This window comes from Phyllobates terribilis, unplaced genomic scaffold, assembly GCF_046119375.1.
Source record: "Phyllobates terribilis strain yellow unplaced genomic scaffold, ASM4611937v1 Scaffold_1__5_contigs__length_1240528914, whole genome shotgun sequence".
NCBI classification, from domain to species: Eukaryota; Metazoa; Chordata; class Amphibia; order Anura; family Dendrobatidae; genus Phyllobates; species Phyllobates terribilis.
The window spans coordinates 1,046,706,297-1,046,721,497 of NW_027362761.1; the positions used below are offsets into that span (position 1 = coordinate 1,046,706,297).

A 15,201-nucleotide genomic window follows, 5' to 3' on the forward strand; every position below is an offset into this window, starting at 1 on the left:
CCGAGGCAGCCGGACAGAAGGGTTGGTAAGAAAGGCCAGACAAAGGACACACAAAGGGGGTCCTGTGAAGCGCTTCAAAGTTATCTGGGAGTTGTCTGAGCCCCTCACCTGGTGAGCACAGTACGACGTGGGCAGCCGTTACCTGCAGACGTGGTCTGGATAATAAGAACTGTGAGTAAAGGCCCTGGACTGCATCACTGACTCCGTGTCGTTACTGCTGCTGCCCTGCACCATCACCCCCATCCTCCGCATACACTGCCCTGAGGCTATACTCCTCCCGTGGGGAGTTATGCTACGCTCTGCTGCACCCACAACACCAGCCTCAGCGGTCTGCCCTGCAGCGGCGGTTCACTCTGACCGCAATCCACGGGTGGCGTAGTCGGACATTTAAACATCAAAACCACATAAATAGTTCCGCCACTGGTTTGACCGCCCTGAGCCACGGAACCGGGTCGCCGCCACGGATACTACAACCACCAGCATCCACCAAAAAGGGTCCGGCTCCGGGTGTCCCAAGGCCCAGGGGGTGCATCAGAACATTTTCATCACCTTTCACAATCACCAATGGGACAAGGCAGGGATGTCCTCTGTCCCCTCTCTTATACATCCTAGTGACGGAGCACCTGCTCTCATCAATTCGCCATAACCCCAATATTAGGTGGATTGAGGTGGGAGGCACCGAGTACAAGTGCTCTCTATTTGCTGATGATGTCCTAGTATATATCACTCAATCACATATATCCATCCATGCTGTTATGGCTGAAATAGATCACTTTGTTACATGGTCAAATTTTAAAATCATTGCTCGAAGTCTGAGGCCCTCGATGTCTCCCTCCCCAAATCCATACAGGATTCCATCCAGTCCAACTTTCCCTTTGCCTGGCCCTCACAGGGTATCAAATACTTAGGCATTCCTATTCATAGAGACCTCTCCCATCTATGTTATCTTAATTTTGGGCCCTTTATTGAACAACTCCATACAGACCACGGTTGGCAAGTTAGAACTGTAAGATTCACTACGTGAACCACTGGTGTTTTGTGGAACAGCACATGTACACTGTGTTCAAAATTATTATGCAAAAAGTGTTTAGGAGTGATAAGGGAAGAATTTGTTTGTCAGTTAAACTCATTGATGGTGATGTGTGTCAGGGCTCTTTATATCACTGTAAGCAATTTCAGACACCTTTGCTAATTAGTTTGGCAGGTGTGTCCAATGAAAGGCAAGACTACTTAAGAAGGCTGTCCCACATTATTAAGCAGCCTACATTTTCTGCCAAAATGGGAAAGAAAAAGGATGTGTCGGCTGCTGAGAAGCAACAAATTGTGGAGTGTTTAGGTCAAGGCATGACTACAATCAACATTGTGCGATGATCAGGATGAAGTGTCTTGGCAATCAAGAAGTATGTAGCTGAATCACAGTACACACGTGTGCGTGCTGATAAGGGCAAATTAAGGACTCTTTCCTACAGGCAGTTACATCAGGTTAAAAGAGCAGCGGCAAAAAAGCCTTGTCATAGCAGCAGACAAGTTTTTGAAGCTGCTGGTGCCTCCAACGTCCCCCGAACAACAAGATGCAGGGTCCTTCAGAGGTTTGCAGCTGTGCATACGCCATCCTGTCGACCTCCTCTTTCCACTTCACACAAGCAGAAACGGCTCCAGTGGGCCAAACATTACATGAAGACTGATTTCCAAACTGTTTTGTTCACGGATGAGTGCCATGCAACGCTTGATGGTCCAGATGGATGGAGTGGAGGATGGCTGGTTGATGGACACCCCACGCAAACACGGCTACAGCACCAACAAGGAGGAGGTGGAGTAATGTTTTGGGCTGGAATCATGGGGAGAGAGATTGTCGACCCCTTTAGGATCCCTTAAGGGGTAAAGATGAACTCCATAATGTATGTGGAGTTTCTCAAACAGTACTTCCTGCCATGGTTCAAGAAGAAGAACCGTGTATTCCACAGCAAGATCATTTTTATGCATGATAATGCACCATCTCATGCTGCACATAAAACATCTGCATCTCTGGCTGATATGGGCATAAAAGGGGACAAACTTATGGTGTGACCCCCATGCTCCCCTGACCTCTACCCCATTCAGAACCTCTGGAGCATCATCAAAAGGAGTGTCTATGATGGCGGGAGGCAGTTCACATCTAAGCAACAGCTCTGGGAGGGTATTCTGTCCTCATGCAAAACAATTGAAGCAGAAACCATCCAAAACCTGACAAATTCAATGGACGAGAGAGTTCAGAAGCTCCTTTCGAACAAGGGGTCCTATGTGAAAATGTAACATCACCTAGAATAAAGTTTTGAGTTGAAAACTGTTTGATTTCAGTTTCTAATAACCTGCTAATGCTTATAATTTCAAAAATGACCATTTTTTTGGTCTTTATTAAAATGAAAAGGTTGATCGAAAAGTTAGGGGGATCTAAGGGTGTGGCAACCCAGTAGTCAGGATTACTTCGAATTCTGACAATATGAGGGTCATGTTGCAGGTAGTGCAGCAAGAAGGCACTTATGTGTCTTGCGCATCTCGAGCCCCAAAATTATTTTCCGGGCTAGATGCAGCTAAAAATTATTATTAATTTTAAATCTGGTGGAGCTTAGTATAGATGGCCTAATAGAATCAGTATTGCACATTGCTACAAAGCCCAAATTATTTTCCAGCCAAGATACAGATAAACATGATTAGTAATTTTAAATCTGGTGGAGCTTATTATAGATGGCCTAATAGAATCAGTGCTGCACACTGCTACAAAGCCCAAATTATTTTCCAGCCAAGATACAGATAAACATGATTAGTAATTTGAAAGCTTAAAATGGTTGGTGAGGTGATTTTAACCAATCATCAAGCTTTTTCTCTCCCCAGGATGACACAGGGGTAGAAAAGTCGTTTCGGATCCATGATTTGTTCATCTTTATGAACGTGAGTCTGTCTACATTATCAGTGGAGAGCCGCGTGCGCTTATCTGTCAGCACACCACCAGCAGCGCTGAACACACGTTCAGACAGAACGCTGGCTGCGGGGCATGACAAGATCTCCAAGGCGTAAGTGGCTAGCTCCGGCCATTTATCCAGATTGGAAGCCCAAAAGAGCAAGGGTCCAGTGACACAGTCATGGTTTCAATGTTTACTTGGAGATACTCCTGTACCATCGTCTCTAGGCGTTGACTATGTGTCAGACTTCTTGTCTCCTGTGGCCTTGCAAAGGATGGGCTAAAAAAGTGGTGAAATGATTCCGCAAAATTGATGTTACCAGCAGATACTGTGGTTCTGTTACGGTTTGAGTGCTGAACACTCGACGGTCCCACGGTTGGCAAGTTGGAACTGTGAGATTCACTACGTGCACCACTGGTGTTTTGTGGAAAAGCACATGTAAGATTCTGCAACAGTCTCTGCTGATACTCCTGCATGTGTGCATCCCTTTCTATGGCAGGAATAATTTCTGCAAATTTACTTTTGTACCGGGGATCTAACAGTGTGGCAACCCAGTAGTCAGGATTATTTCTAATTCTCACAATTCGAGGGTCATGTTGCAGGTAGTGCAGCAAGAAGGCACTCATGTGTGTTGCGCATCCAGGAGCACCAAGTCCCTGTTGTGTTGGTGGCGAGGTAACAATCATGCTTCCTTCCTCTGTCCTCTCCCCCCAACCTCGCACAACAGAAATGTGATCAAGGTCTCCCTCATCTGATGAGTCTTCCATCAGTTCGTCCTCCACTTCTTCCTGGGCTCCTGCACCTTCCTCACTAGTTTGGCTGCTACCATGTGCCCTGGTAAAACCATCTCCCCCACCCTCACATGCCTGCCGCCTTGGTGCTGCCGACCGTCTGGACCTTGCAGATGTTAGCCCTTCCGCATACAACTCCTCCTCCTCTACTTCCTCCACCTCCTCTCGTGCCACCACCTGACTCCGAATTCTGTTTAACATGTGCTCCAACATATAAATCACCGGAATAGTCATGCTGATAATGGCATCGTCAGCACTAAACATCTTCGTCGCCATTTCAAAACTGTGCAGAAGGGTGCATAAGTCCCTGATCTGAGACCACTCCTCCAGCGTTATTTGCCCCACCTCTGGATCTCGTTGGCCCAGGCTATATGTCAGAACGTATTGCACCAGGGCTTGTCGGTGCTGCCACAGTCGCTGCAACATGTGCAGAGTTGAATTCCACCAGGTAGGCACATCGCATTTTAGCCGGTGAAGTGGCAGGCCCAACGACTTCTGTAGAGATGTAAGTCGCTGAGCTGCGGGATGCGAACGGCGGAAGTGAGCACACAGCGACCGTGCCCTCTGCAGAAGGCCATCTAGTCCGGGATAGTGGGCTAAAAATTGCTGGACAACCAGGTTCAACACATGAGCCATACAAGGCACGTGTGTGACATTGCCCCGGCGAAGGGCCGCACCCAGGTTTGCAGCATTGTCGCACACGGCCTTCCCTGGTTTCAGGTCCAGTGGAGACAACCATTCATGAAATTGGTTCTCCAGAGCTGACCACAACTCCTCAGCTGTGTGACTCACATTTCCCAGACATTTCAAAGTAAAAACCGCCTGATGACGTTGAGCCCTACTGCCAGCATAGTAAGGAGGTGTGCAGGATCCCTTCTGCACAGTTAGAAAGCTTGTGGCATGACCAGACAGGCTTTGGGTGCAGGTGGAGGACCGAGAGGAGGTTGAGGAGGCAGAAGCAGTGGAGGAACTTTGAGATAAAGAGGATTGACGCACAACTCGTGGGGACGGCAAGACTTGGACAGCAGCCCCTTGTCCTGCTGTCACCATAGTTACCCAGTGCCCAGTCAGCGACATGTAACGTCCCTGTCCATGCCTACTCGTCCAAGTTTCTGTGGTGAAATGCACCCTGTCACACACAGAGTTTCTCAAAGAAGCGGTGATGTTGTGTGCGACATGCTGGTGGAGCGCAGGCACACCTTTCTTTGAGAAGCAGTGCCGACTGGGCTTCTGGTACTGGGGCACTGCGACGGACATAAGGTCTCGAAAATCCTCTGTGTCCACCAGGCGGAAAGGCAGCATTTCTGTAGCCAAGAGCTTTCAGATGGTGAAATTCAACCTCTTAGCTTTCTCATGGCTAGGAGGAAATGGTCTTTTACTTGTCCACATCTGAGGAACTGAGCGCTGGCTATTGTGCTTAGACGGGGTTGATAAGGGTGTCCCCGGCAAACTGCCGGTCTGTAAGGAAGATGCAGGCGGACATGTTAGGTTGCCTTGATCCAAAGGTGGTGCTATCGATGTCGGACAGCGCTCAACACCAGCTGGTGTTACCACCTCCAAAGAAAATGATGACCTGCCAATCACGCTGGCTGTTGCGGGTAAAGAGGTGGCAGGTCTGCGCCCCAAAACAGGTGTGACTGCTGTCCCCCCAGTCACAGAGGATGAAGAGGCCGCGGATGCACAAGATATGGCAGACGGTGGTTGGCCTGGCCGGCTAGGCCGCATTGTAGCACAGTGAGCTTCCCACTGCAACTTATGCTTCATGTCCATGTGCTGGTTCATGCATGAAGTACTCAAACTATGTATTTTTTTGCCTCTACTTAGCTTTTGCTGACAAATGTTACAGATAACACGAGTTGGGTCATCTTTATCGATCTGAAAAAATGCCCAGGCTATGCAAGACTTAGCACCCATGTGACCTGAAGAGCCACCACGACTTGTGGTGAGAGGCAGAGTTGTGTTTGAGGATGCAGTTGTTGACGTGCTTCCAGTACTATGTCTCTGTCCAGGAAGGCGCAACCTGACCTCGTCGTCACTAGCATCCTCCTCCACCTCCTCTGCTGACCTCATCTCTTGGCTGACTGTGGGTTGACAGTAAGTGGGATCTCCAACCTCATCATCATCACCCTGTGCGTTATCTCACCCGTCGTCCTCAGAGCCAACCTGTTCCTGCCCTGACAAAAAACTAAAGTTGTCGCTCCAATCAGGTATTTGAGTCTCATCATCGTCTTCCTCATTGTCTCCACCAACAGGAGTTACAGTTTGGGAATGAGGGTCTACATTATGGTCAGAACCTTCTGCGTCTGGTCCTGGATCCAACTCATAAAGATTCTGGGCATCAGTGCAGATCATTTCCTCGTCTGGATTCACTGAAGCGCTGGAGTCGACCTCTGATTCCCAGGCTATAGTATGAGTAAACAGCTCTGCAGACTCAACCATCTGTTCTACCTCATACTCAGACGGGCAGCTGGAGATTTGGGAGCTTTGAGGAAGCAAGTGCGATTGGGGTGACACCTTTGAGGACTGGAGTATTTGTGATGTTGAAGTTGATGTGGAGGAGAGCCCACTTAAAGGAACACTTGATATCCGTTGAAGCACCTGCTGTTTTTGTGCCTCATCTGGAATTTGTAGCGATTGGCATGGCCGTAAGAAAGGGAACTTATCACATTGTCCGCTAAAAGAAGTAGACATTTTAGTTTGGCTGGCAGATGGTCTTTCTTCTGCAGATGTTACTGTTGCTTTAACACCTACCCCACGGACACAACCTTTTTTCCCCTTCCCAACACGCCTATTCCCCTTTCCACCAGCAGCAGGCCTTTTTCCACTCATTTTGGTGGTTAACTAATTCACAACTCTGGAGTTGTTTGCACAAAAAAACAATGGATGGGAACCGAGCAGAGCTGAGTGGCCAAACTGTGGTATTAGGCCAAAAGTATTGGCTGGGTTAGATGCAGAAAAAAATTATATTCAATTTGCAACCTGATGGAGGTCAGTATAGATGGACTAATAGAACAAGTCCCACACACAGCTAGAAGCCCAAATATTTTTTCAGAGGTAGATGCAGAAAAAAATTATATTCAGTTTGCAACCTGATGGAGGTCAGTATAGATGGACTAATAGAACAAGTCCCACACACTGCTAGAAGGCCAAATATTTTTTCAGAGCTAGATGCAGAAAAAAATTATATTCAGTTTGCAACCTGATGGAGGTCAGTATAGATGGACTAATAGAACAAGTCCCACACACTGCTAGAAGGCCAAATATTTTTTCAGAGCTAGATGCAGAAAAAAATTATATTCAGTTTGCAACCTGATGGAGGTCAGTATAGATGGACTAATAGAACAAGTCCCACACACAGCTAGAAGCCCAAATATTTTTTCAGAGGTAGATGCAGAAAAAAATTATATTCAGTTTGCAACCTGATGGAGGTCAGTATAGATGGACTAATAGAACAAGTCCCACACACTGCTAGAAGGCCAAATATTTTTTCAGAGCTAGATGCAGAAAAAAATTATATTCAGTTTGCAACCTGATGGAGGTCAGTATAGATGGACTAATAGAACAAGTCCCACACACTGCTAGAAGGCCAAATATTTTTTCAGAGCTAGATGCAGAAAAAAATTATATTCAGTTTGCAACCTGATGGAGGTCAGTATAGATGGACTAATAGAACAAGTCCCACACACAGCTAGAAGCCCAAATATTTTTTCAGAGGTAGATGCAGAAAAAAAATTATTTTTAATTTGCAACTTGATGGAGGTCAGTATAGATGGACTAATAGAGAAAGTCCCACACACTGCTAGAAGGCCAAATATTTTTTCAGAGGTAGATGCAGAAAAAAATTGTATTCAGTTTGCAACCTGATGGATGTCAGTATAGATGGACTAATAGAACAAGTCCCACACACAGCTAGAAGCCCAAATATTTTTTCAGAGGTAGATGCAGAAAAAAATTACATTCAGTTTGCAACCTGATGGAGGTCAGTATAGATGGACTAATAGAACAAGTCCCACACACAGCTAGAAGCCCAAATATTTTTTCAGAGGTAGATGCAGAAAAAAATTATATTCAGTTTGCAACCTGATGGAGGTCAGTATAGATGGACTAATAGAGAAAGTCCCACACACTGCTAGAAGGCCAAATATTTTTTCAGAGCTAGATGCAGATAAAAATTATTTTGAATTTGCAACCTGATGGAGGTCAGTATAAATGGACTAATAGAACAAGTCCCACACACAGCTAGAAGCCCAAATATTTTTTCAGAGGTAGATGCAGAAAAAAATTATATTCAGTTTGCAACCTGATGGAAGTCAGTATAGATGGACTAATAGAACAAGTCCCACACACAGCTAGAAGCCCAAATATTTTTTCAGAGGTAGATGCAGAAAAAATATATATTCAGTTTGCAACCTGATGGAGGTCAGTATAGATGGACTAATAAAGTCCCACACACTGCTAGAAGGCCAAATATTTTTTCAGAGCTAGATGCAGACAAAAAATTATTTTTAATTTGCAACCTGATGGAGGTCAGTATAGATGGACTAATAGAGAAAGTCCCACACACTGCTAGAAGGCCAAATATTTTTTCAGAGCTAGATGCAGATAAAAATTATTTTTAATTTGCAACCTGATGGAGGTCAGTATAGATGGACTAATAGAAAAAAGTCCCACACACTGCTAGAAGCCAAATATTTTTTCTGAGCTCGATGCAGATAAAAATTATTTTTAATTTGCAACCTGATGGAGGTCAGTATAGATGGACTAATAGAGAAAGTCCCACACACTGATAGAAGGCCAAATATTTTTTCAGAGCTAGATGCAGAAAAAAATTATATTCAGTTTGCAACCTGATGGAGGTCAGTATAGATGGACTAATAGAACAAGTCCCACACACAGCTAGAAGCCCAAATATTTTTTCAGAGGTAGATGCAGATAAAAATTATTTTTAATTTGCAACCTGATGGAGGTTAGTATAGATGGACTAATAGAGAAAGTCCCACACACTGCTAGAAGGCCAAATATTTTTTTAGAGCTAGATGCAGACAAAAAATTATTTTGAATTTGTAACGTGATGGAGGTCAGTATAGATGGACTAATAGAACAAGTCTCACACACTGCTAGAAGCCCAAATATTTTTTCAGAGCTAGATGCAGAAAAAAAATGATTTTTAATTTGCAACCTGATGGAGGTCAGTATAGATGGACTAATAGAGAAAGTCCCACACACTGCTAGAAGGCCAAATATTTTTTCAGAGCTAGATGCAGATAAAAATTATTTTTAATTTGCAACCTGATGGAGGTCAGTATAGATGGACTAATAGAGAAAGTCTCACACACTGCTAGAAGGCCAAATATTTTTTCAGAGCTAGATGCAGAAAAAAATTATATTCAGTTTGCAACCTGATGGAGGTCAGTATAGATGGACTAATAGAACAAGTCCCACACACAGCTAGAAGCCCAAATATTTTTTCAGAGGTAGATGCAGATAAAAATTATTTTTAATTTGCAACCTGATGGAGGTCAGTATAGATGGACTAATAGAGAAAGTCCCACACACTGCTAGAAGGCCAAATATTTTTTCAGAGCTAGATGCAGACAAAAAATTATTTTGAATTTGCAACGTGATGGAGGTCAGTATAGATGGACTAATAGAACAAGTCCCACACACTGCTAGAAGGTCAAATATTTTTTCAGAGCTAGATGCAGAAACAAATTATATTCAGTTTGCAACCTGATGGAGGTCAGTATAGATGGACTAATAGAACAAGTCCCACACACTGCTAGAAGCCCAAATATTTTTTCAGAGCTAGATGGAGAAAAAAATTATATTCAATTTGCAACCTGATGGAGGTCAGTATAGATGGACTAATAGAATGATGCTATGCCCAAAAGATTTTACTTCAATAGGTGCAGTAAAAAAATTGGTATTCTATACACAGGTGGTATATCTTGCAACACAGATAGGCTACTCCACTGACTAACACACTCTGCAATAGGCCAAAAAGGATTAGCTTTGCTAGATTCAGCCAAATGCTGTGAAAAAAACTTGCGCAGCACTGGCACAGACCTGCCTGGCAAAAACTGTTAGGAACTGATGTAACCTAGTCCTGAAAAGGACTGCAATTACAATTAGTCTTTACTCCCACAACCTATCTATTTAAGAGCACAGACCTGCCTGATAAAAGTCGTAGGAAATGCTGTAACCTAGTCCTTAAAAGGACTGCAATCACATTTATTCCCTACTCCCAAGCTATCTGTAGATTTGAGCGAAAATTGGCTTGAAATTAACAAGGTATAGCACACACAGCAACAGCGGTGCCGTCTAACACGCAGCTGCAGCAGTGAGAAAATGGTGGCGACGGGGAAAATGGCTTGGTCTTATAGGGCAAGGACATGTGACATACACTGCCAATGACACATGCCCTTGCTTGTGTGAAAAAAAGCACTTCGCTCCGTGTGTGCGCTGCTGATAGGCTGACAGATTGCACCTCCCCACTGTAAATGCGGGAAAGAGAAAAAAAAATGGAGATCTTCATTATTCCTGCAGAGATCCATCCCCTGCCCCTCCCCCCACCCCGCTGTACACTCAAACTGCGTATTAACATTAATTTTCATCATTACTGAGAAAAAATCCAGTTATGATTTTGGTGCACGAACAGTTATCGAACATAACCCCGAACAGCCGAATTTTTCTCAAATCGTTCGTGTTCGCCGAACGGCTCGAACACCGCCCAAAACAGCTCGAATTTGAGATTGGCGAACAGTTCGAGTCGAACAACGCTCATCTCTAGTCACGGCCCCCCAGGAAAAAAGACACTGGGCTCGGCCAGCAGGGACTGATAAACTCTCTGGGTCACTCCCACTACCGCCCCCTGCTCGAGCCCAAGTCTCCAACCCAGTTCTCTCCCAGCTACAGATTCCCAAAAACTAAGATGGGCTATACCTCTTTACTGGACGATTAGAGGGAGCTGGTTCTGGTGTCATCGGATCCAGCTGGGCCCCTGCTATGTGTGAAGACCAAACAGTGGCCCTAGGGGCTTCTGAAAGGTCATGCCGCATATCTCCCTATCCTTGCTTGCTGAGCGGTGAAGAAAGAAATGGTGAATTTCTCCATTTTTTTAGGTTTCCAAAAATCTATTTTTTGTATCACTCGGACATATTGTCTTCCCATAACTCGCTGTTGAATCATAGTAGTTCACACACAGGAGCACATGGCGTGGGGGAAGGGACAAATCCTGGGCAGCTGCAACTGCTGTGGGATTTGTCACCCACCTGCTCCTCCGTCTCCTCCCTTCTGCTTGCTGCAAAAGTATTCAAAAGTGTGGGATTGCACTGTACATGGAGATCTCTGTAACCCTGCCAAACAGTGCACAGTGATTGATAAGGGATTACCTTGAATATCTTCACGAGGGAGAAGACCTTTTACTTTCCTGGCATAAATCTTTCCTTCTAAGGACCATAAAGAGATGACTTGATGAGCTTACTATGTATAAACCTGTGTAGCTGCACAGAGTCTGGACTCTAGCATGGCTAAACATGCAAATGCTCTTTTGGTTGCAGAGTCACAAATTCCCACAGAGAGATACCAAAACATTGTGGAAAGCCTTTGGAGAAGAGTGGAGGCTATTATAGCTGCAAAAGGGAGGTCAAGTACATAAGCTCCTCAAACTTGAAATTATAACACCAAGAAGAAAAAATAATTTAATGATGGAAATCATAAGATCAATAGACATGGTAATGATATTCAAATGATCAAAAAATAGAAACAAAATTTTCAAATCTTTATCCATTTTTGAGCTTGAGCACCATGTGCAGAAATACAGGGTCCCTGTGCAAGAACACTATATGGGCCCTTTGCAGCCTGATGGTTCATCATAATGCACAATTGCACCTGCTTAGAGGTGGAAATGGACCCCCTTACCTCTCAGGCCCCAGTGCGGCTGCACAGGTTGCACCAATGATATGTCTGCCCCTGCAATGAGCTTCCTTTGCAATTGCCGACCAATGACATCCAAGGTGTGCACAATGCTCCAAAGATGCTGCAGACAATGGTAGCATGATTAGACCATGCAGGCTGCTCACAGTAGCACGAGGAACATGCAACCCAGTGTTGTTGTGTTAAAAAATGGCTTCTGGAACACTTTGGAGAAATGGCTGTATCACTGGTTCCATGTTTCATCCATTTTGCACTGCCAGCAAAATTGGACATCACATACAAAGCCTAATGTGTCAATGTCTGCACAAACCAAAAGAAGTAATATAACAGGATTGTACCACTGCTCTCAAAGGTTATAATGGTGCAGAGAAGGTAGTCAATGGAGGCTGGAATGTAGGTTTATCCCGCTTTTGTATTAGTGGCAATGATAGCCTAGATTAGATAGATTAGTCTGGAGACCACATGTGCAAAGCCATGAATTCCCTTCATGAGAACAACAAACTGGTCCTTCTTAAAGGATTATGATGTTGGGTGACATAATGTAAGGTAGCTGGACCCCTCTAATCTTCATTCCAGGTGCACTAATAGCTCGGTGTTACATTGACTCTGGCATGGAACCGGTGTCCCAGGATTCGTTTTTCAATGCAACGCAAGGCCGCCTTTTCCTCATGCTACTGTGATCAGCCTGCATGGCCTAAATGTGCTACCATGGAATTCAGTGTCTCCAAATTTGACTCTCATTGATCACAGCTGGGACAGCATTGACTGGCAATTGCAAAGTAAGATGCCAGCAGCGAATCTTCAAGAACCTCATTGATACCAGCCAAGTTGTGTAAGTGCATGTATTTCTGCGTGAGGTGCTCATATTTAATACTAAATAAATTGAGATGTTTTGAAAATATTGATTCCATTGTTTCATCATTTGCATACCATTAGCATGTTTATCGATAATATGATTTACATAATTCCACAGTTCCACAACTTTTACTTCATGATTTGCAATTTCAATGTTGTCGTATACACAAATAACCAATGTTTTCCAATGTAATGTCCAACAAATTTACATACTTGTGATGACATGTGTTCACATACTTTTTTGCAATACAATATATTTTGTGGTGGCCGATTGTGAGAGAAAGTAAATAGTAATGAAAGTTTATAGTGCTATAAACTATGGTGGATTCATTCAACAGTGATCTGTTCTATAATGAACTACATCCATTAATACAGTAATGATTAGGTATGGGATGGGTAACTTTTTTTCTGCCAAGGGCCATTTGGATATTTATAACATCAAACGCAAGTCACACAAACAACTAATTCACCCCTAGTATGATGGCTGGAGCTGCTTCTCTACGGTGAGGCATGTGATATTAGGTGATATTGATGATGGTGCTTCTCATAACTGCTTTTCCAGGTTTGCATTGATCTAGAGTATAGTCGACTCAGTGCTATGATAAGTTTTGGAAATAATGATTTGCAGTAGGAAGTGGTTCCGAACACACGTATATTACACTGTCTCCTCCCAGTGGGAAATTCATCACTGCTTACTTAACTTTTATAGAACTCAAGCAGTGAGAGGTCTGCTGTATACATCACATAAGATACACGGACACTGCTTTATATACATGACATAAGAGATACTGAGACTGGTTCATACACATCACATAGTAGACACTGAAAATACAGTATACTTCACGTAGAAGACACCAAGAATGTTGTATACATCACATGGATACACTGAGACTGCTGTAAATACATCACATAGGATACACTGAGACTGTTGCATATATCATATAGGAGACACTGGGGCTGGAGCATATGCCTCACATAGTAGACACTGGGACTGGTTTATATATACTACATAAGAGATACTGGGACTGATGCATATACATCACATAGGGGACCTTGGGGCTAGTGTACATACATCACATAGAAGACATTGGAATTGGAGCATATACATCACAAAGGAGACACTGAGGTTGGATCATATACATTACATAGGAGACACTGGGGCTGGAGCACATACATCACATAGGAGACACTGGGGTTGAAGAATAAACATCACAAATGAGATACTGGGGCAGGAGTATACACATTACATAAGATACACTGAAGGTGAAGCATAAACATAACAAGGGAGTTACTGGGGCAGGAGCATATACATAACTTAGGAGACACTTGGGCTGGAGCATGTATATCTCATAAGAGACACTGGACCTGGAGCATACATCACATAGGATACACTAGAGCTCGAGCACATGCATCACATAGGACACCGGGGATAGAGCATATACATCACATAGAATACACTAGGGTTCGAGCATATACATCACATAGGACACTGGGGTTACAGCGTATACATCACATAGCAGACACTGGGGCTGGAACCATATACATTACATAGCAGACACTGTGAGTGCTGTCTTCATTATTGGGACAGGAGTGCAGAGCGTGTCAATTTTGCCCGCAAAGAACATCCTGATGCTGGCACTGGCCAATGTCAGGAACGTAATCATTGATTCTATGGGCTGCAGCATTCCGTAGTGAATGCAGCGTGCACGTGCTCACAGTGGAAAGAGGAATTAAAGGGCCGGTAGACAGCAAAAAGGGCCGCCAGCCCAAGCACTTACCTGAAATTAATGACCGACCAGAGTTTCCCCAGGCCAGAGGTTCCCCACCCCTGGATTAGGTCATGTCAAAATGAAAGAGATGGATTTTAAAATTATATTTAGGACTAAGAATGATCTATCAGCATCTTACAAATTCCTTCATTGTGTAATACACCATCTAGGTCAACGGTTTGCTTTAATGGAAGAAAAAGTTGTTCTATCTACTATATTACGTAAATTCTGGATTGAAACAAATCAAAAACGTGATGAATTGGGTCTTGTTGGAGAGCTCATCCTTCGTCCACAAGAAGGTATTTGGATTCAGCTAAAAGACCGAAGACAATTTATAAGTGAATAAGTAAACAGTAAATTAAAGAAGATGGTGATATTATTGTGACTAAATAAAACGTTTACCACCACTTTATAGTTTTTGAATGTTATACTGTACTTTGGGGCATTCATCCTTTTAAGTATATAAATTTGTTTTATTTTGTGATATCATAGTGTTTCTGTTTTGATGTTTTGCATCCAAAACTGGCTATTGTATTTATATAACATTACATATATATATACAAACAGAACTATACATTAAAATTAAAAAATAGATTGTGATGTCATTGGTGTTAGTCAATAATAAAACATTGCACCAATTATCATTTCATCAACTATCTCAGCAATGCTACATAACTGTAACACCTATGGCAGAACTTGCCCCAGCTACCTCTACTCTTTGTGCTAGGGGGTGAGGCACTGGTACTGTGGTTGCCGTGAGAAAACATAAGTGCATATGTTTTAAACCTTAGTGCTATTTATGCTGATTCCTTTCCAGTCAATTTCCCACATGAGTATCCTCAATAGTTAATTGCTAGCTCTGCTGGAGCCAGGGGCAGGACTTCTCCCTATTTAAATGTGTTTAACCTCTTT

General features: G+C 43.6%; 1 protein-coding gene across 6 annotated transcripts in view; it reads left to right on the top strand.

Moving 5' to 3' along the window:
* The window catches only part of LOC141158262 (cytochrome P450 4V2-like), a 171,162-nt gene extending 156,466 nt beyond the window's left edge, over window positions 1-14,696 (top strand). For 5 of the 6 annotated variants that reach the window (XM_073645361.1, XM_073645362.1, XM_073645359.1 and 2 more), the window contains one exon: window positions 14,460-14,696. In XM_073645361.1, the coding sequence (XP_073501462.1) occupies window positions 14,460-14,635 (176 nt within the window). In that variant the 3' untranslated portion in view covers window positions 14,636-14,696. Of the gene's footprint in view, window positions 1-11,289; window positions 11,478-14,459 lie in introns of those variants that run through there. The other variant, XM_073645360.1, reaches the window with a different exon arrangement.
* Window positions 14,697-15,201: the final 505 nt, after the last annotated feature.